Source organism: Chiloscyllium punctatum, chromosome 33 (assembly GCF_047496795.1).
Source record: "Chiloscyllium punctatum isolate Juve2018m chromosome 33, sChiPun1.3, whole genome shotgun sequence".
In the NCBI taxonomy this organism is placed as follows: domain Eukaryota; kingdom Metazoa; phylum Chordata; class Chondrichthyes; order Orectolobiformes; family Hemiscylliidae; genus Chiloscyllium; species Chiloscyllium punctatum.
Genome location: NC_092771.1, coordinates 4,471,790 through 4,493,943, shown reverse-complemented (window position 1 = coordinate 4,493,943; position 22,154 = coordinate 4,471,790). Strand labels below are relative to the sequence as shown.

The following is a 22,154-nucleotide window of genomic DNA, read 5'->3' as shown; positions in this document are numbered from 1 at the left end:
GCTTTCCTAATCACAGACTTAACCTGCATGTTTACCTTTAGAGAATCCTCAACTAGCACTCCCAGATCCCTTTGTACTTTGGCTTTATGAATTTTATCACTGTTTAGAAAGTAGTCCATGCTTGTATTCTTTTTTCCAAAGTGCAAGACCTCGCATTTGCTCACGTTGAATTCCATCAGCCATTTCCTGGACCACTCTCCCAAACTGTCTAGATCTTTCTGCAGCCTCCCCACTTCCTCAGTACTACCTGCTTGTCCACCTAACTTCGTATCATCGGCAAACTTCGCTAGATTACCCCAAGTCCCTTCATCCAGATCATTAATATATAATGTGAACAGCTGCGGCCCCAACACTGAACCCTGCGGGATACCGCTTGTCACCGGCTGCCAGTCCAAAAAAGAATCTTTTATCCCAACTCACTGCCTTCTGTCAGACAGCCAATCCTCAATCCATACCAGTAGCTCACCTCGAACACCATGGGCCCTCACCTTACTCAGTAGCCTCCCGTGTGGCACCTTATCAAAGGTCATTTGGAAGTCTAGATAGACCACATCCACTGGATCGCCCTGGTCTAACCTACTTGTCACCTCTTCAAAGAATTCCAACAGGTTTGTCAGGCACGGCCTCCCCTTACTAAATCCATGTTGACTTGTTCTAATCCGACCCTGCTCTTTCAAGAATTTAGAAACCTCATCCTTAATGATGGATTCTAGAATTTTACCAACAACCAAGGTTAGGCTAATTGGCCTATAATTTTCCAAATTATTCCAAGGAATGAGAAACAGGGAGCTTGGAGTTAGATTAGAATGATGACTGCTGTGTGTTATGTCACATCTCACAGCAGAAATGTATTATTGTAAAAGAGGTAGAGGGTTTCTCACTTTTTCAGCCCAAACTTTATGCAATAAGAAGGTAAATCTGTCTATTCAAATTAGAGATCTGTACTCCGGTAAATTTTTGTGGCTGGTCATCCAAATGATTTATGATCCAGAGCTGTTTAGTATTCTGAGAGGATTATTTTATAAGCAATTCATAGAATAGAATTCATAGAATCCCTACACTGTCGAAGCAGGCCATTCAGCCTATCGAGTCTACACCAACCCTCTGAAGAGTATCCCACCTAGATCCACCCCTTCACCTGTAACCCGGCATTTCGCATGGCCAAGTCACCCAACCTGCATTTTTTTTATTGGAGAAAACTAGAGCACCCGGAGGAAACCCACACAGACACGGGGAGAATGTGCAGTTTCCACACAGATGGTCACCTAAGGCTGAAATCAAACCCAGGTCCCCTGCGCTGTGAGGCAGCAGCGCTGACCATTGAGCCACCATGCAGTTCCAACCTTGATGCTAACTGCCATGTTGCCATCGTGATAATTCTTTAAAACATTCATTCATTGATGTGGGTGTTGCTGGCTCGGCCAGTGTTTATTGCCCATCCCTAATTGTCCAGAGAGCAGTTAAGTTTAGCAACATCTTTGTCAGTCTGGAGTCACATGTAGGCCAGACCAGGTAAGGAATGCAGTTTCCTTCCTTGAAGGGCAATAGTGAACCACAATTGGGTTTTTCCACCAATCAACAATGGATTCATGGTCATCCATTAAATTCCTAATTCCAGATTTTATTAGATTCAAGTTTCATCATCTTCTACAGTTGGATTTGAATGTGAGACTCTGGATTAATATTTGAGTAATCATGCCACTAGACTTCTTGACATGACATGGAATGATAGCTGATGATCTTCAACTATCGTGATGTGAATCCTGATGTTAGCTCCTATTATACATGCATGAGACATGGGTCACACGATACTGCAGCATTCAATGACGTTTTATCACAGCACTTATATTTACATATGCACTGTACAATCACAGGCACGTGCATGTCTCAGTTCAATCCAAGTAACTTGGATGTACTGTAATACACTTCCTTCAGCCCATCATGCTGCAAGAGAGCTCAGTAAGATGGAAACTGAAATCTTTGTACCATCTGGCAACATGCTGTGATTCAGTAACTTCAGAAATGATATGAACAAGTCCCTTAAAGTTTATCACATATCTGCTGTGAAGTAGAACTCGCAATGGGAAGTGGATTTGGGTCACAGTGAGGTGATGTAGTAGATTGGGCTTTTATGAGGTATTCGGATGGTGTGGATGGGATTGGGGCTGAGGAATTTTATTGCTAGTTCTGTACCAAATTTCTCTTTTAAAATGTGTTGTTTTCTTTTGTCCGCTTTAATTGTGAGCAAATGGATTGAGTTTGTGATGCATCTCATCTTCCTGCAGGGACATGTGCTGATCTGAAGGTTTATGACCAAATTTCTGTTACAAAAATGTGATTTAAAGCTGATTCCATCATTTAATCCCATTGTGACCCAGATTCACTGTTTCACTCAACTGGAGTGCAGTTATACAAACTGATCTGTATAAAACCAGCTTTTTGAATAATTTGAATGAAGTGTTGGTCAAGGAACCAAGAGAGAAGCAGCTGCTGTTCCAGCAAAAAATTTCAGTTTTAAAGAATGAGAGACAAATAAAGAGTGTGAGAAAAGGGGGAGAGATAGAGGTCAAAAAATATTTCTGACTGTGTCCCCATGAGAGTCAGCACCCTCAGGAACTGTATCCCAGTGAGAGTCAGCACCTTCAGGAACTGTATCCCAGTGAGAGTCAGCATCTTCAGAAACTGTGTCCCAGTGAGAGTCAGCACTTTCAGGAACTGTATCCCAGTGAGAGTCAGCCCCTTCAGGAACTGTGTCCCAGTGAGAGTCAGCACCTTCAGGAACTGTGTCCCAGTGAGAGTCAACATCTTCAGAAACTGTATCCCAGTGAGAGTCAGCACCTTCAGGAACTGTGTCCCAGTGAGAGTCAGCCCCTTCAGGAACTGTATCCCAGTGAGAGTCAGCACCTTCAGGAACTGTATCCCAGTGAGAGTCAGCCCCTTCAGGAACTGTGTCCCAGTGAGAGTCAGCATCTTCAGAAACTGTATCCCAGTGAGAGTCAGCACCTTCAGGAACTGTACCCCAGTGAGAGTCAGCACCTTCAGGAACTGTATCCCAGTGAGAGTCAGCCCCTTCAGGAACTGTGTCCCAGTGAGAGTCAGCATCTTCAGAAACTGTATCCCAGTGAGAGTCAGCACCTTCAGGAACTGTACCCCAGTGAGAGTCAGCACCTTCAGGAACTGTATCCCAGTGAGAGTCAGCCCCTTCAGGAACTGTATCCCAGTGAGAGTCAGCATCTTCAGGAACTGTATCCCAGTGAGAGTCAGCCCCTTCAGGAACTGTATCCCAGTGAGAGTCAGCACCTTCAGGAACTGTATCCCAGTGAGAGTCAGCACCTTCAGGAACTGTATCCCAGTGAGAGTCAGCACTTTCAGGAACTGTGTCCCAGTGAGAGTCAGCACCTTCAGAAACTGTGTCCCAGTGAGAGTCAGCACCTTCAGGAACTGTATCCCAGTGAGAGTCAGCACCTTCAGGAACTGTATCCCAGTGAGAGTCAGCCCCTTCAGGAACTGTGTCCCAGTGAGAGTCAGCCCCTTCAGGAACTGTATCCCAGTGAGAGTCAGCACCTTCAGGAACTGTATCCCAGAGAGAGTCAGCACCTTCAGGAACTGTATCCCAGTGAGAGTCAGCACCTTCAGAAACTGTGTCCCAGTGAGAGACAGCACCTTCAGAAACTGTATCCCAGTGAGAGTCAGCACCTTCAGGAACTGTATCCCAGTGAGAGTCAGCACCTTCAGAAACTGTCTCCCAGTGGGAGTCAGCACCTTCAGGAACTGTATCCCAGTGAGAGTCAGCCCCTTCAGGAACTGTATCCCAGTGAGAGTCAGCACCTTCAGAAACTGTCTCCCAGTGAGAGTCATCACCTTCAGGAACTATATCCCAGTGAGAGTCAGCACCTTCAGGAACTGTGTCCTATGGAGATTCAGTGACTTTAGATTAGATTGAGATCAAGCTCAATTTGGGCAGGAGGATCCATTTTGAGATCAAGAAGATTTCAGGTTCTGTGGTAAATGGATAGGATGATCTGTGATGAAGGTTTAATTTGTAAATTTTGCTCTGCCTCAATCTCCACTTCTGATCCTGCAGTACATTCGTGTTTCCTATGACACCAAGCCTGACCTTCTGCTCCAGCTCATGACCACAGAGTGGGAACTAGAACTTCCGAAGCTTCTCATATCTGTTCATGGCGGACTTCAGAACTTTGAACTTCAACCTAAATTGAAGCAGGTGTTTGGCAAAGGTCTAATCAAAGCAGCAATGACAACAGGAGCCTGGATATTCACAGCTGGAGTCAACACTGGTGAGAGGCCAAACAGAGTGGGACAACAAGAGATAGGGAGTTTCATGGTAGTGGTGAATTGGCAAATATTGTCCATTCAAAAAATGCTAGTTTAAAAGTAAATTGAAGATTTGCACACCTGAAGCATTTATAACATATGTGAACTAGAGGTGAAATAGAGTTAAATGATTTTAACCTGGTCGCCATTACAGAAACATGGTTACAAGGTGACTAAGGCTAGGAAATAAATATTCTGGGATGCAAAACATTTCAAAGAGGCAGACAGAATGGAAAAGGAAAAGTATTTGTCTTGGATAAAAGATGGCATGAGGACAGTAATGAGAAAAGATTTTGGCTAAGAATCTCAGTCCATTTGGAGATTAGAAAAGGAAAGAAAACATGGCTGACACTAGACAAAAGGCCCCGTAATAGCCATTAAACAATTAAACAGATCATTATCCAAATAATTGGTACTTTTAAAAAAAGTCATAGGGAGTTTTAACTTTCAAATAGACTGGACAAATCAAATAGGCAAAGGTGATCTGGAAGACACCACTCCACATTCCCATCTGTGGCCCGGAGCAGGGCAGGCACCATGGGACTGGGGTGTAGCCTGATGTTAAATCGGAATTAAAGTTTTTCCTTGAACTTATTTCACCTCTTATTCCTGCTTGTTCTTTGGAATTTAGCTCATACCTCTGTCACACCTAAAAGCCGGGCAATGATGCATAGCATTGGAGTTAATCTTTACATATTTTCAGAAATTATTATCTACAGAGTTACACATTACAAAAAGTACAGTTATATAATGTAGTGACGCTCAGACTAATGTGCACTCGCCTCATACAATTAAACACAAACAATATACGATTTCCATTCCCCGCCTCTGCCTGTAACCTAATCTTGGCCTGTGTCCCCACCTCAACCTGTATCCCTCCCCCACCTCAGTCTGTATCTCCCACATCTCTACCTGTATCCCACCCCCCTCCCCATCACTTCTGCATGTATCCTCACCTCCACCTGTACTCCAAACTTTGCCACCCAAACTCCAATCCTCCCAATTTCCCCACCATCTACCCGACATGCTTCTCTATAGATTCATTGCACACTCACCATATCCTAGCCCCATCCTACTATCCCAACAAATTCCCCATTCCCCAGGGCAAGTGGTCAGTAACACTGCTGGGGCTGACAAATACTTCTTGTTGATTTGAAGGTGTGATCCGTCATGTAGGAGATGCCTTGAAAGATCATTCTTCCAAATCGCGTGGAAGGATCTATGCAATTGGATTTTCTCCCTGGGGCATTGTAGAGAACAGAATGGATTTAATTGGGAAAGATGTGAGTATTAAAAGCAGTCATTGTTTCCCCAGATCACAAACTTCTCAAACTGTGCAAATTCCCAAAAGGTAGGATTTACCTGACTTGAAGACCAGGGAACCCAAACTCAGGAAGGTCATGGTCTCTTTGAGTTGATTTCTCTCCAGGTAATAATGGGATGTTTTCTCTGAGACAGTTTCTGATTCCAGTGAGAGCTCCAGTGTCAGCTTTAACTTCTGGGGTGGATATGTCAGTGTTGAGTGTAGTGGGGCCAGGCACCAATAATCTGTGATTGGACAAAACACCAAAGGTCAGGGAGAGCGGTAATGTCAGGGAGGGTCAGGAAGAGGAGAAGGTCACTGAGGGTCAGGAGAGGGGGAAGTCACAGGGTCAGAGGAGAGAAAGGTCACTGAGGATCGGGGTATCAACTGAAAGTAAAGGGGCAGAGGTCACTGAGGGTCAGGGGAAGGGGGGAGGTCACTGAGAGTTGGGGGAGGGGGACAGATCACTAATATTTTGCTTTTTTTTCCAGGTTACCAAACCCTATCAAACAATGTCAAACCCTCTAAGTAAACTGACTGTGCTGAGCAACACACACACTCACTTCATCCTGGCTGATAATGGCAGCCTGGGCAAGTATGGAGCTGAGGTTAGGCTCCGTCGACAACTGGAGAAACATATTTCCCTGCAGAAAATCAACACACGTAAGGAAATTTTCAGCACAAGGTGTACCTGGCGTGTGCACTGCGAGTTAGCTCGTCGCTAACGTTAGAAGAAGTTTGCCAAGTCCCTGTGGCCAGTGAGTTTCCCTTTCTCATCCTATGCCTGGGAATATTCATAAGGCGAGGAGGACAAAGGATCACTCAATTGTCACCAGATCACTTCTATACTTTTCAGTTTTCTTGAGCTTTTGTGAGCGAGAGTTGATAAGACAAGCAATTGATCTGAAGTTTGGAGATTCTTTGATTGCTCATGATAATGTTTCTTTAGGGAATTTAGATCCACACAGTTTCCCTTTGGGAAAGGGAATGAATGTCAACTTTACAACAATTGACAGTGAGGATCAATGATCATTCTGAAAATTCAATACATTTTACCTTTTCTATAAGTTAACAGAACTATTCCCAGTTTGACAATTTCACCTTTCTAATCTCACCAACATAGCATTCCACCTCCACAACAAGTTAGATACAGTGTAAAGCTCCATCTACACTGTTTCCCATCAAACACTTCCAGGACAGGGACAGGACAGGATTAGATACAGAGTATAGCTCCCTGTACTCTTTTAAACAGAAAGTAAACTTGAAGTTCTGTGTACTCATTTAAACTGAAAGTAAAATGCATTGTTCCCATCAAACACTCTCTGGACAGAGATGGCACAGGTTTTGTTACAACATAAAGCTTTCTCTGCTCTTTTAAACTGAAAGTAAAGCCCTCTTTATACTGCCTCTGTAAACAATCCCAGAATCAGGACAGCACACAGTTAAGTACAAAATAAAGCTCTCTCTACACTGTCCCCCATCAATCACTCCCAGCACAGGGACAGCATGGGTCGAGAGTGTGGTGCTAGAAAAGCACAGCTAGTCAGGCAACATCCGAGGAGCAGGAAAATCGATACTTCGAGCATAAGCTCTTTATCAGGAAGGGACAGCATGGGAAAGGTAAATGTAACACACTCTCTACTCTGTTCCCATCAAACACTCCCAGGACAGGGACAGCACATTCATTTAACTGTGAATACATGCCAAATCCAACTTCAGAAATTTTCCCATGACCACATGACTTATGTAGGTGGTCTGCTGCCTGAAATTAACTTTGGGATCTTCATTTTGTCCTGTAGACCCAGTCCTGTTTTGAACAACATCACTCTTGAGATCAAATTCCCTTATAGCAAATAGTTAGTAGAGACTTGCATGGTATTTGTCCTGGTTACATATGGAGCCTTGATTAAAGATTGTGGCACTCAGTCTGTGACCTCTCTCACTGCCAAGTCAGGATATTGTTATCTCTGAACTTATTGACTTGAATTTTTGCAAAGGTGGGACTGTGTGCTTTTGGTTTGAGTTTTCCTGACTTTTCTGTTTTGTGCCTAGGGCTTGGCCAGGGAGTACCAGTGGTGTGTTTGATCGTGGAAGGTGGTCCCAATGTGATATCGATTGTCCTGGAGAGTCTCCGTGAGGACCCTCCTGTCCCGGTGGTGGTCTGTGATGGTAGCGGAAGAGCTTCTGACATCCTGGCATTTGCGCACAAGTACTCAGCAGAAGGAGGGTACGACTTTAAAGCTTTACAGCTTGACAGTATGCCCATAGCAACCCAGTACTATCCAACCCATAACTGTGTGAGACTGTGTGTCTCCTAAACAACGCAAGGGTATGACAACATTTTAGCATCTGATGATCTTACAAAGTCCTTTACTTGTTCACACTTACATTGATCTATATTTTGATCTGAATTTGAGAAAAATATGAATTTGCAAGTCAGCATATGCCATCGCAGCACAGCTTCTCTTTTAGAGCAACTTGACCTCATTGAAAACTCTGCTGTCCCAGCTCTAGCTCACTCCACATTTGTTCACACATTACCCAGGTGTTTGCTAATTTGCACAGGCGCCCAGTCTGACAGCACTTCAATTTTCAAATCCCATTCCTTTTTAAATCACTAGTTCAACCCTCCCGATCTCTGCAACCTCATTCAGCGCCAAATCCTTCCCAACTCTGGAATCTCCTCCAGTCTCTATACTCCTCCCTATCTCTGTCACCTACTCCATCCCCTACACAGCCCTTCCTATCTGTACAAAGTTAAAAATCACACACCAGATTTTAATCCAACAGGTTTATTTGGAAGCACTAGCTATTGGAGCGCTGGTCCTTCATCAGGTGGTTGTGGAGAATACTGCACAACCACCTGATGAAGGAGCAGTGCTCCAGAATAAACCTGTTGGACTATAACCTGGTGTTGTGTGATTTTTAACTTTGTACACCCCAGCCCAACACCGGCCTCTCCAAATCATGACTCCCTATCTGTCACCTGCTTCATTCCCTACACAGCCCTCACTATCTCTGTCACCTCCTCCAGTATCTACACTCCTACCTCCCTCTGCTACTTCTTCCAGCCCCTATACCTCCTTATCTCTATCACCTCCTCTAGCCTGATGACCTTCTGAGATGGCTGCACACTCCAAACACAGTCCTCCTCTGGTAATTCTGATCAGAGACCTTCAAGACCATCAATAATAGCCTTACTGGCATAAAATTCACAACAGAGGAGGAAAACAACAACAAACTGCCATTCCTAGATGTCACAGTAGAGTGAACAGTCAATGGGGAACTTCAAACCAGCGACTACAGGAAAACAACACATACGGACCAAATACTGAACGACAGAAGCAATCATCCCAACATCCACAAATGAAGCTGCATTAGCACATTATTTCAATGAGCCACCACACACTGCAGCACAGAGGAACTATGAAGAGCAAAGAAAAATCACCTATACAGCGTATTCAAAAAGAACGGATACCCAGTGAACACAATCCACCGATTCTCAGCAACAAACGCAAACAAGCAGACAAAAGGCATCTAGAAACCCTAGCCACTCTCCCTTACATCAAAGACATCTCAGAAATGACTGCCAGACGACTCAGATCCCTTGGCATCATGGTAGCCCACAAACCCACCAACACACTAAAACAGCAGCTACTGAACTTAAAAGATCCTATACAGAGAACAAGTAAAACTAATGTCATTTACAAAGTACCTTGCAAGAATTGTAACAAACGCTACATTGGACAAACAGGCAAAAAACTAGCCGCCAGGATACATGAACATCAACCAGCCACAAAAAGACATGACCCTCTCTCATTAGTATCCTTATATAAGATGAGGAAGGACACCACTGCAACTGGGACAACGTTTATACCCTAGGACAAGCTAAACAGAGACATCCACGAGAATTCCTTGCAGCATGGCATTCCAACTGAAACTCTATCGACAAACACATCCGCTTGGACCCCATTTACCACCTTTGGAGAAAAAGGACAGGAAATGACATCATCAACCCAAGGAAACCTAAATACATAAATAGAAAGCAGGTCACTAACATCAGTGCTCACTGATGTTACCACATATAGTAATGAAATGTCTGAAAACGAACCTTCCAGCTCAGTGAGCAAACTTACATCCACCCCCCTACCTCTGTCACCTCCTCCTGCCCCTACACCCCTCCCTATTTCAGTAATCTCCTTCAGCTGCTCTGCCCCTCCCTATTTCTGTCACTGCCCCCAGCTCCAACACCCCTCCCTATCTCTATAACCTCTTTCAGTCTCTACACTCCTCCCTATCTCTGTCACTTCCTCCAGCCTGATGACCTTCGCGGATTGCTGCACACTCCAAACCTGGTCCTCCTCTAGTAGTTCTGACTTCAGGCCTGCCTAATCTCCTTGCCTCTGGGATTCCTGCTTTATCTCACCTCATTCCTTTAAGGTGCTTCTTAAACCTAGCATGTTGGCAAGCTTCTAGTCACCTGTTTTCCTTTTTCTTCATGATACTCTATCAAATTGTGTTTGATAACACCCCTTGGGAGATATTACTTGTTAAAGGTGCTATGTAAATGAACGTTTTTGACTCACAAAGGAGTCACTCTCAGGTCTTTCATTTCCACTTGCTCTGTGCAGAATAATCAGTGAGTCAGTGCGAGATCAGCTCATGGTCACCGTTCAGAAAACCTTCAACTACAATCGCCATCAGTCACAGCAACTCTTTGTCAGCATCATGGAGTGTATGAAGAAGAAAGCATTGGTGAGCATCAACATGGGCATAGAGAACATTTATTCAACACACAATGAATTTCTTATTTGGTATATTTTACATTTATTTTACATTTGGCTTTCATTGTTTTTGATTTGTCATGGAAAGATTTGCCTGTTGAGTCCATCTTTAAACACTGATCTATTGAGTCAATGTGTAAACACTGGGTTGTTGAAGTGTATAAATGCTGGGCAATTGAGTGAGCATATAAACACTGGGCAATTGAGTGAGTGTGTAAATGCTGGTCTGGTGAGTTAAATTGGAATTCTCTGTCACAGTAAGTGTTTGAGACCAAAATATTGAGTGTTTTGGATACAGTATATATGAAATCTTTAGAGCTAAAGGGATGAAACTGGGAACAGAATACTCCTTTGGATGATCAACCACGGTCAACAGACTCAAAGGGCTGAATGGCATACTCCTGGTAGAGAGAGGAGGAGAACTTCTTCAACATAGGCATCCTTGCAAGAAGATTCGCAGTAAGGTTAAAATCAACAAGATGAAAGTGAGGACTGCAGATGCTGGAGATCAGAGTCAAGATTAGAGTGGTGCTGGAAAAGCACAGCAAGTCAGGCAGCATCCGAGGAGCAGAAAGGGCTCTTGCCCAAAACGTCGATTTTCCTGCTCCTCAGATGCTGCCTGACCCGCTGTGCTTTTCCAGCACCACTCTAATCTTGACTCTGATCTCCAACATCTGCAGTCCTCACTTTCGCCTGGCATACTCCTGCTCCCACGTCCTATGTCTCTTGTCATGAGGTACGCTGTGATCGACCAGCCTGCTGTTCATGTCTGGGCTGACGCTGAGTGAGGCAGACGGTAGGCAGATGGTCCCTATAAAAGCTGTTCGTGGGAGAATTTCAAAAATGGAAAGAAGGGTCACTAGCATTGTATTCTACTAGGTAGGCAACAACTCAGCAGCTGACCCTTCCATTAGTGATACACAAATGGTTCAATTTTTAGTTTTTTATTAATCCATTTAGCTTAACCATGGGTTTTTGTTATCTCAGAAGTACAGTCAGTTCTTCGATAACATGATGGTAGCATTCTTGTACAACCCCGCATTATAGAAAAACTGTGCTTTAGAAACAGCGCTTAAAGTGTTGGCGATGTAATTGTATTACAGCCAACACACGTTTTAAAGTTTGCACTTTACAAATAGTGTCCCCAATTCGTCAATCAGGTTAGAATGAATTTGTGTTGACGAAAAGTGTGTGATTTCTGAATGGTCTGTAGGTCCTGTGGTGCAGTAGGTAGTGTTCCTGCTTCTGAGCCAGGAACTCCAGGTTTAAGTCCCACTCCGGGGCTTAATGAAGATGCATTCATAACTCAGACAAAAAGGTGGAGGAGCAACTTGTAAATCCTTCCAACATTCATCAATGTTAGGCACCAGGAATGGAAGAGATTGCTAGTCAGACATGTTGGATGGAAAATAATTGGACCTTCTACTGTCAGTATCGATACCTCCAGGCTACAACATGACAGAAGTGTCACGACATAGACACCAGTCTTATGCGGGTCCATTTAGCTCAGTGGCTAGGTAGGTAAAAGGCCCCTCTATTCTTGATGAAGGGCTTTTGCCCGAAATGTCAATTTTCCTGCTCCTCGGATGCTGCCTGAGCTGCTGTGCTTTTCCTGCACCAGTCTAATCTAGACTTAGTGGCTGGGTAGGCCAGCGTGGATTAGAACAGCACACAGTTCAATCCCTAATGCAGCTGGTGTCGGTTTGGGAGCTCCTCTATGTCCTCCCTGTGATGAAGATCATGGCATTGTGGGTCAGACCTCCCTTCAGGGACAGAACCTGAAAAGAAAATGTTCATTGGTTTATCCCTGAATTTATTAAGTCTTCAACCTGTCACTCCAGTTTTGACTTTTCTCTCCCACAGATCACAGTTTTTCGAATGGGTTCAGAAGGACAACAGGATATTGATCTTGCTATCTTAATGGCACTGCTAAAAGGTAAGACTATTTATTTAGTTATTTTCTCATAGGATGTGGAAATTGCCAAAAATTGTTGCCCAATGTCTTTGAACTGACTTGGCCATTTCAGAGACAAGTGAAGAGTCAACCACATTTCTGCGGGTCTGGTGTTACGTAGGTCAGGGCAAATAAAAACGATAGATTTCCTTCCCTAAAGAAAAGTACCATTTCAGAAGGCATTGGTGAACTATTAGTGAATTTTTTGAATAGTTGATGGTTTCGTGGTCACTATGACTTAGACTAGATTTCAATTTCAGATTGCGTTGACTTTAAATTTCTTTTCCATGATGGGATTCAAACCCATGTCCCCAGAGAATTTAAATGAACCCCTGGATACCTCGCCCAATGACAGTGCTCCCTATCCCACCAGTTTCTCATTGAGTTATAAGATGTACAGCATGGAAACAGACCATTTGGTCCAACTCATCCATGCTGACCAGATATCCTAACCCAATCTCGTCCCATTTGCAAGCACTTGACTCATATCCCTCTAATCCTTCCTATTCATATACCCATCCAGATGCCTTTTAAAAGTTGTAATTATACCAGCCTCCACCACTTTCTCTGGCAGCTTATTGCATACATGCATGACCCTCTTAGGTCCCTTTTATATCTTTCCCCTCTCACCTTAAACCTATGCCCTTTAATTCTGGACTCCCCCACCCCAGGGAAAATAGGTTGTCTATTTATCCTATCCATACCTCTCATTATTTTATAAACCTCTATAAGGTCAATCCTCAGCCTCCAACGCTCCAGGGAAAACAGCCCCAACCTATTCAGCCTCTTCCTATAGCTTACATCCTCCAACCCTGGCAACATCCTTGCAACTCTTTTCTGAACCCTTTCAAGTTTCACAACATCCTTTCTGTAGGAGGGAGACCAGAATTGTACACAATATTTCAAAGGTGGCCTAACCAATGTCCTGCATAGCTGCAACATGACCTCCCAACTCCTATACTCAATGCTCTGACCAATCAAGGAAAGCATACCAAACGCCTTCTTCACTATCCAATCTACATGCGACTCCACTTTCAAGGAACTATGACCCTGCACTCCAAGGTTTCTTTGTTCAGCAACATTCCCAGGATCTTACCATTCGGTGTATAAGTCCTGCTCTGATTTCCTCACATTTATCTAAATTAAGCTCCATCTGCCATTCCTTAGCACATTGGCCCATCTGATCAAGATCCTATTGTAATCTGAGGTAACCTTCTTTGCTCTCCACTGCACCTCCAATTTTGGTGTCATCTGCAAACTTACTAACTATACCTCCTACGTTCACATCCAAATCGTTTATATAAATGACAAAAAACAGTGGATCTAACACCAATCCTTGTGGCACATCACTGGTGTGCCTGTGGCCTCCAGTCTGAAAAGCAACCCTCCACCACCACCCTCTTCCTTCTACCTTCGAGTCAGTTCTGTATCCAAATGGCTAGTTCTCCCTGTAATCCATGAGATCTAACCTTGCTAACCAGTCTCCCATGGGGAACTTTGTTGAACGCCTTACTGTCATCTTCTGCTGAATTTCCTCCTGTTGTTATCTTCAACTGTGTTAAAATCACTGTAATCAGAATTGTTCGCATGCACCCTCCCCCCCAATCTCCAGATGAAATGCTTATTATATCCTAATAAATAAATAAATCCCAAAAGGGCTGGTTCAATTTTCTTTCATAGCCCATCTGTGTTTTTGGAATTTATTTGTAATTTACTCTTGTTTAATCCTCTCAGTGACTGGATTGTTTATCTTACCATCCTGCATTAAATGCACTGGGTGCAATTGGTGAATGTGGGAAAATATGAGCTTTTAAGATACCAAGGGAAGTGAGATTTGTTCAACAGTTTATGGTATCGTAGAGACGAATAACCTTTAAAAAATAAATTTGAACCTTCAGGTAATAGCTGAAAAGGCAGCACAACAAGATTTCACATGGCCTTCAGGAATTATTGAGTTTCCACCCAAGATTTTACATTTTTAGACTTTAGTCTAATTAAAAGGACTATTGACTAAAGGCTACTTTTGTAAGCAACTTTACAGTCTGAAATTGATCTCCATCTCCCAACCCATGTGCCCATTTTACTTTTAACACAAAAACAACAAACTTCCCTCCCTTTAGGCAAAGTTTCTAGTCTCATTTTTTGAGTTTTCCTTGTTTTTAATCCAAGCATGAGGTCTCAGTACATTCCTACATAGTAAACATTTTTTTGATGTTTTTGACATCGAGCTGCTTGCTCTCCTAATTTCTGGAAGACTAGGTGTGTGAGTTTCAGGAGTATCTTAGAAACGTTCTCCTCTCAAAGTTAAGTGCTATCGTAACAGGAATTACATGGGCTTTGTATCCAAATACTAAAACTGATCAAGTAAAATTTAGAGCCCAAGTCTATCTTGGAATTCAAAACAAAAAAAAACTGCAAATGCTAGAAATCAGAAACAAAAGTGTTCTGAAGATTAGATTAGATTTGAGATATTACGTGTAGTGAGATACAATGAAAAGTATTGAAAGTATGAAAAGAAGGATCACTGGATCTTGAAACATTAACTCTATTTTCTCTCCACAATCTGTTGCCAGACCTGCTGAATTTTTCCAGCAATTTCTGTTTTGTTTCTATTTTAGAACTTACATGGACAATGAAGAAGAGATCTTTTTCCATATTCTCAACTCCTTCCTGAGGCTTTGGAAACTAATGGTTTGACCAGCACCAATACTGGGTTTTCCCCAGGTGTACACAATGCACCTTGTTCCCAGCAGAACAGTCTGGGCCTCCTTTTAATCTTTATCAGTGTGTCATCCAAACATCCTATCAGTCAGACTTCAGAACAGGTCAAACAACCTCTTTTATTTTACCCTAAGTTTAAAGATAAACATCACACAACATCAGGTTATGGTCCAACAGGTTTATTTGGAAGTACAAGCTTTCAGAGTGCTGCTCCTTTGTCAGGTAGCTAGTGAGGCAGGATCATAGACACAGAATTTATAGTAAAAGATCAAAGTGTCATACAACTGATGTGATGTATTGAACAAACCTAGATTGCTGTTAAGACTTTAATCAATTAGAATGGGATTGCAGATTTTAATTCATTAATATGTAAATCCCAGAACTTCTTTCAAGTCACATTCCCGAGATAACTTAACATTTAAGTTTAAAGTTTAAACCTTAGTTATCTCGGGAATGTGACTTGAAAGAAGTTCTGGGATTTACACATTAATGAATTGAAACCTGCAACCCATTCTAAGTGATTACAGATTTAACAGCAATCTCGGTTTGTTCAATACTTCGCATCAGTTGTATGACACTCTGACCTTTTACTATAAATTCTGAGTCCTATGCTCCTGCCTCACTAGCTACCTGACGAAGGAGCAGTGCTCTGAAAGCTTGTACTTCCAAATAAACCTGTTGGATAATAACCTGATGTTGTGATTTTTAACTTGTCCACCTCTCCACTATAAGTTTAAAGACACAACCCCAAAAAATAATCATCTCATAAATATCATACATGTAACCACAGTTATGAACTCGAATCATTTGTTATCAAATTGAGATTACTGAACTAACAACAGATTACCCTGCCAGGCTTTCCTAATCTGATTCATACCTTGTTTTTCTTCCATTCCAGGTACAAATGCATCAGCCCCAGACCAACTGAGTCTAGCAATGGCCTGGAATAGGGTGGATATTGCCCGCAATCAAATTTTTGTCTTTGGGAATCATTGGCCGGTACAATTCCTTTGATTTGTATTTCTGTTACGGATTTTGGGGCTTTCGTGACATTGACAGATTCACATAGCTATCTGAGAAAACTATGCAGTTCTGTGGAATGTAAGGAATGTAGCCACAGCTGTGTGATAATCTGGCTATATCCTGGAATGGGATAGGACAGGTGTTGGATGGGATGTGTATGTGGGATTTCTGATAGAACTTTTGATGCAGGAAGAGTAAAATATAAAAATATAGTTGCTAAGCTTATCTTTGTCCCCTTTTTTGAACAAGGATGTAACAGTTCACAATTATTCAGTTGTCTGACACCAGCCTTGAGTCTAAGACTGAAAAATTACTATAAATACCTCTGCTTTTGTAGACAAACAAGGAGATAATGGATAGCAGGACAGGACAGCATTTAGCACAGTGAACCCATTTTCTCATATTTAGCTCTTACTATCTCTTATTAAGTTTTCTTTTTGTCCTAGCTTGGTCTTCAATATCTTCTTGTTTACCTGCCCCTTCCATATCTCTCTCTCTCTCCTGGCTCCATCTCATCCTATCTGTTCAACTCTTCCTCTGCCTCCCCCACTTCAGTTTCAGCATAAGTACTGGCTTTTCCTAATGACCAGTAGTTCTGAAATCACCGGACTCGAAATCTCGACCCTGCTTTCTTCCCACAGATGCTGTCAGACCTGCTGAATTTTCTCCAGTGAGTTCTGTTTTTGTTTAACTCCAGTTTATTTGGTTTGGATCCATTTTTACCCCCAGTGAAATTTGCTTTCCTCCCAGCTAATTATTCTTACTCTGTTTTTGTTTTGTCCTTTTTTTATATTCAGTCTAAACCTTGTGATAGAAGATCATTGTTCCCTAAATATTCCTTGACTGACACTTAATCCACTTAGCCTTCCTTGTTCCCAAGAACCAGTGTAGCAGTGCTTCTTTTTCTGTCAGACTTGACACATATTGCCTAGATACAGAATTCTCCTGAAACACTCTGGGAATTGTTGCCACTCTCTTCCGTTTACACTACCATTATCCCAATCTATATTTGGATAATTAACCCCCCCCCCCCCCCCACCCCATTATGACTGTTTTATCATTTAATTTTTGCAACTTTGTATAATTTCCTTACAAATTTGTTCCTCTTTTTCCTTCCACCGGGCCATTAGATGTTGGAGCAGATGTAGGCTATTCAACCCATCATGTCTGCTCTATTGAGATCATTGCTGATCTGATCATTCTCAGCTCAACTTTCCTGCTTTTTCTCTGTAACTCTTGAATCCCTTACTGATTAAAATCCATTTGTCTCAGCCTTAAATAGATTTAACAATCCTGTTTCTACAGCCCTTTGCAGTAAAGAGTTTCACAGATTCATTACCCTCTTAGAGAACATTCTTCCACATGGCTTTCTTAAATGAATGATCCTTTATTCTGAGATGATGTCGATTGGTCTTAAACTCTCTCAAAAGGGGAAACAATCTCTCCACATCTACCCTGTAAGAATCTTGCATGTTTCAATAAACTTTCCTCTTCTTCTTTAATCCAATGAGTACCGGCACAATTTTCTCAACGTCTTTAAGATAGTTCCTCCATGTCTGGTCTCAGTCTAGTGAACCTTCTCTGAACTGCCTCCAATGTCAGTATATCTTGCTTTAGATAACGGGCTCAAGTAGGACAGTGCCGTTAGGACAGTTCCGTGGGGTAAACAAGGTGGGGAATCAAGGTATGGGCGGGTGAGGGGTATTGGTGACGGAAGGGGCTGCTGTTCAGTGCATTCAGGGGACAGAGAATAGTGCAGTGGAGGTATCAGTGGAACTGCAGGGAGGGGTTAGGATGAGGGTCACATTGGCAGTGGTCAACCTAGATGTTACTTCCAGGAGAGGAAACAGGGGAATTAGGTGGAAAATAGACTCATTTTACTGGCCAGGCCTTAGCAGACATTGCAGAACTCTGGGTTGTAATTGGTGAAGAGTTAGAGCAAAGGTTAGTGTCTGGTGACCCTTGGTGTCTGGATTTGACCTTGTGCTTACTGCTGACTCCTTTTAAAAACCTGACTGGGGATGACTCCAATGTTTGAATAATTTATTCTTTCTAATTCTACGAGGTAACAACTGGTTGGGTTTGATGGATTGACATGAAGTGCTGGTTAAATCCTGTAGTGTGTAAACTATCTCTGTTTCACAGCCAATATCCCTGTCTTGTTCTGTTTTCAGCCAATGGGCAGCAGGTCTGAATCCGCCCCTCAGGAAGTGAAAAAATCTGTAAAACAGCGGCCGACTAAAGTAAAGGGAAAAGGGAAGAGGAAAGGAAAGGATGAAGTGAAAGAGGAGAGTGACCCACGGAAGTTGGAGCTGCTGAACTGGGTGAGAATCCAGCTGTTGTAGCATTCCTGTCTCACAGCTGCTGATATGACCGTGTACTGACTGCTCTGTGCTGGTACTGCAGGTGAACTCACTGGAACAGGCCATGATCGATGCACTGGTTCTGGACCGTGTTGACTTTGTGAAGCTGTTGATTGAAAATGGAGTAAATATCCACAATTTCCTGACCATCCCTCGATTAGAGGAGCTTTACAACACGGTGAGTCAGCATCTTCCCTCAACAGAGATTGGCTGAGTAAGATGGTTGGACTGAGGTGGGGGAGGGGGCTGGGGTAACCACTGAAACAGGACTAAGTAACGACTTCATGTTTTTTTCCAGAGGCTGGGCCCTCCCAACACTCTGCACTACCTGGTCAGAGATGTCAAAAAGGTAAGAACAGCTGCAATTCACACTGGACACCTCTAATTATGTGACAGATTTCTCTCAACATGAACAGACACCATGAATTAAATATCAGTGACCAGGAGAGGGATCAGAGGGTCAGAGTAAAACGGTGTCAGGAGTCAAACTGAGAAGAACTTGGTGAATTGACGTTCAAGATCTATTATCAGTATACTGAGACGAACATCAACTGCGCATGGAGGACCATCACCTCTGTGAAAGATGCTCTTTGGTCCGCCCAAATCCCTTTGGTCTTCCAGAGCAAGGAGCTGGCCTTGACCCAGTGTTGCAGACTGGTGCATTCTAAGGTCCAGGATTATTTACTGAGGGACGCACCAAAGCTTGGGACAGCTGCCAACAAGGTGCAGTGGGGAAAGACCATATAAGGTCTTTCGGCCAAAGTACAATGGGGACCAGTTCAGTTATTGGACTTTTTTGGTGGTTCCAATGTATGTAAATAGTATCTTGCATAATTAAGAAATGCCTTCTGGTTTGTTAGAGCTGTCGAAAGTCAAACTTCAATGTTTAGTTCTCCATATACAAAGACTACACAGAACTGAACTGCTATAGTAACTAATCTTTTACAGAAAGACTTTTTATGAATAAGGTATATTTTTGAAATAAAAAAAAGCAAAAGACATTTAAACGATGTGGGATTGAGAAGATCAGATGCACATCTGGAGAGAGAATTAATTGTTGGAGAAACTGTCGGAGGAGTCACTGAGTGAGGATTTGGGGAAGTGGGTGTTGTAGTGTGTGGACAGGAGTGCAGTTGGGGAAGGGACAGTTCCTTGGAGTAGACAAGGTGGGGGTGGGCAAGGGGTATTGGTGAGGGAAGGGGCTGTTGATTGGTGTATTGAGGGACAGAGAATAGCCAAGGGAGGTGTCAGTGGAACTGCAGGGAGGGGTTCGTTAAGGGTCACATTGGCAGTGGTCAACTTAGCTGTTACTTTTAGGACAGGAAATGGGAGAATCTATTTTATTGGTCAGTTCCCAGCAGACATTGCACAGAGCACTAGCTTGTAATTGGTGGAGAGTTAGTGCAAAGATGAAGTATCTGAATTTGATCTTGTGTTTACTGCCATTTCCTGACTGACTGATTTATTGTCATCTGTACCTGAGTACAGTGAAAAACTTTGTTCACCCAGACTGTATGCTTTCTATGGTGTATCTATAAAAATTATGGACATGCCAAATTTCCTGAGCTGCCTAAGGAAGAAGAACTGTGACTGGGGATTAGTGTTGCTTATCTGCCAGAAGACTGGAGGATAGCAAATGTTCAAGAAGGGGAGTAGAGACCACCCTGGGTAATTATAGGCCAGTGAGCCTTACTTCAGTTGTGGGTAAACTGTTGGAAAAGGTTATAACAGAGAGGATTTATAATAATCTAGAAAGGAATAATTTAATTAGGGATAGTCAGGATAGGTCGTGCCTCATAAACCTTATTGAGTTATTTGAGAGGGTGACCAAACAGGTGGATGAGGGTAAAGCAGTTGATGTGGTGCATATGGATTTCAGTAAGACATTTGATAAGGTTCCCTATGGTAGGCTACTGCCAAAAATACGGAGGCATGAGATTGAGGGTGATTTAGCGGTTTGGATCAGAAATTGGCTAGCTGAAAGAAGACAGGGTGGTGGTTGATGGGAAATGTTCATCCTGGAGTTCAGTTACTAGTGGTGTACCACAAGGATCTGCTTTGGGGCCAATGCTATTTGTCACTTATAAAAATAACCTAAATGAGGGTGTAGAAGAATGGGTTAGTAAATTTTCAGATGACATTAAGGTCAGTGGAGTTGTGGATAGTGCCAAAAGATTTTGCAGGTTACAGAGGGACAGAGGTAAGGTGCAGAGCTGGGCTGAGAGGTGGCAAATGGTGTTTAATGTGGACAAGTGTGAGGTGATTCACTTTGGAAGGAGCAACAGCAATAAAGAGTATTGGGCTAATGGTAAGATTCTTGGTAGTGTAGATGAACAGAGAGATCTCTGTATCCAAGTGCATAGATCCCTGAAAGTTGCCACCCAGGTTGATCGGGTTGTTAAGAAGGCATACGGTGTGTAGCTTTTATTGGTAGAGGGATCGAGTTTCGGAACCAAGAGGTCATGCTGCAGCTCTGGTGCGGCTACTCTTGGAGTATTGCGTACAGTGGTCACAGCATTATAGGAATGTAGAAGCTTTGGAAAGAGTTCAGAGGAGATTTACTAGGATGTTGCCTGGTATGGAGGGAAGGTCTTATGAGGAAAGGCTGAGGGACTTGAGGCTGTTTTTGTTAGAGAGAAGAAGGTTGAGAGGTGCCTTAATAGAGACATACAAGATAATCAGAGGGTTAGACAGGTTGGATAGTGAGAGCCTTTTTCCTCGGATGGTGATGGCCAGCATGAGGGGACATAGCTTTAAATTGAGGGGTGATAGATTTAGGACAGAAGTCGGAGGTAGTTTCTTTATTCAGAGAGTAGTAGGGGGCGTGGAACACCCTGCCTGCAAAAGGAGTAGACTTGCCAAGTTTTTAAAAACATTTTTTAATAGGTATTTTTATTGAAAAAAAAGGACATTTTTAACCTTTTTTTTACAAAATTACAAAGTAGTACAAACAAGTATAAACACTAATATACAATTAAATATATATATAAAAAGAAATCAATAATAACCAAAACACAAAAAAGAGGGAAAAAAACCCCCAACTAATCTATCCTACAAACAACCAAAACATAAAGTAGGATATTCTACATTACTAGCGAAAAATAACGGGATAATTAAATAATTAAGTACTTACTCAAAATGAATTAACATCAAGTCATAATAAAACCCGTATTTATACAGGATCCCTCCTCAGAGGGCCTCCGGAGCAGCCAGAACCACTACCACAGCCAGACAAAAGCCCTTGACAATATGGCTGAAGTATCTGTATTGATATAGTTCAGAAAGGGCTGCCATATTTTATAGAATAATTCAGTTTTTTGGTGGACCATATTTGTGAGGAAGTCAAGGGGGATATGTTCCATGATTAACCTGTGCCACTTTGAAAGTCCTGGAGGGCCCTCAGCTACCCAATTCACTAAGATATTTTTCCTTGCACAAAAAGAGAAAATGGAAAATAGTTTGCTCCCATGCACATCCAGGAAGGGCAAATATGAAAAACCAGGAGAAGAGACACTGGATCCAATCTAATCACCGTTCCCAAGATTTCTGTCAGAGCATTCGCTACTCTGTCCTAGTATCTACAGATCTTGTGACATGTCCATAAACAATGCGTCAGAGTGCCCACTTCTATTTTGCATTTAGGACACACTGGGGATGTTCCTACCCTAAAT

At 42.6% G+C, this 22,154-nt stretch overlaps 1 protein-coding gene across 2 annotated transcripts in view; it reads left to right on the top strand.

The window, feature by feature from the left end:
• Positions 1–22,154, top strand: part of trpm1a (transient receptor potential cation channel, subfamily M, member 1a) — a 77,230-nt gene that overhangs the window by 7,471 nt on the left and 47,605 nt on the right. For both annotated transcript variants that reach the window (XM_072552760.1, XM_072552759.1), the window contains exons 4-13: positions 4,085–4,298; positions 5,494–5,618; positions 6,130–6,301; positions 7,691–7,865; positions 10,270–10,393; positions 12,286–12,358; positions 15,996–16,096; positions 18,295–18,444; positions 18,527–18,661; positions 18,782–18,832. In XM_072552760.1, the coding sequence (XP_072408861.1) occupies positions 4,085–4,298; positions 5,494–5,618; positions 6,130–6,301; positions 7,691–7,865; positions 10,270–10,393; positions 12,286–12,358; positions 15,996–16,096; positions 18,295–18,444; positions 18,527–18,661; positions 18,782–18,832 (1,320 nt within the window). The remainder of the gene's footprint in view (positions 1–4,084; positions 4,299–5,493; positions 5,619–6,129; positions 6,302–7,690; positions 7,866–10,269; positions 10,394–12,285; positions 12,359–15,995; positions 16,097–18,294; positions 18,445–18,526; positions 18,662–18,781; positions 18,833–22,154) is intronic.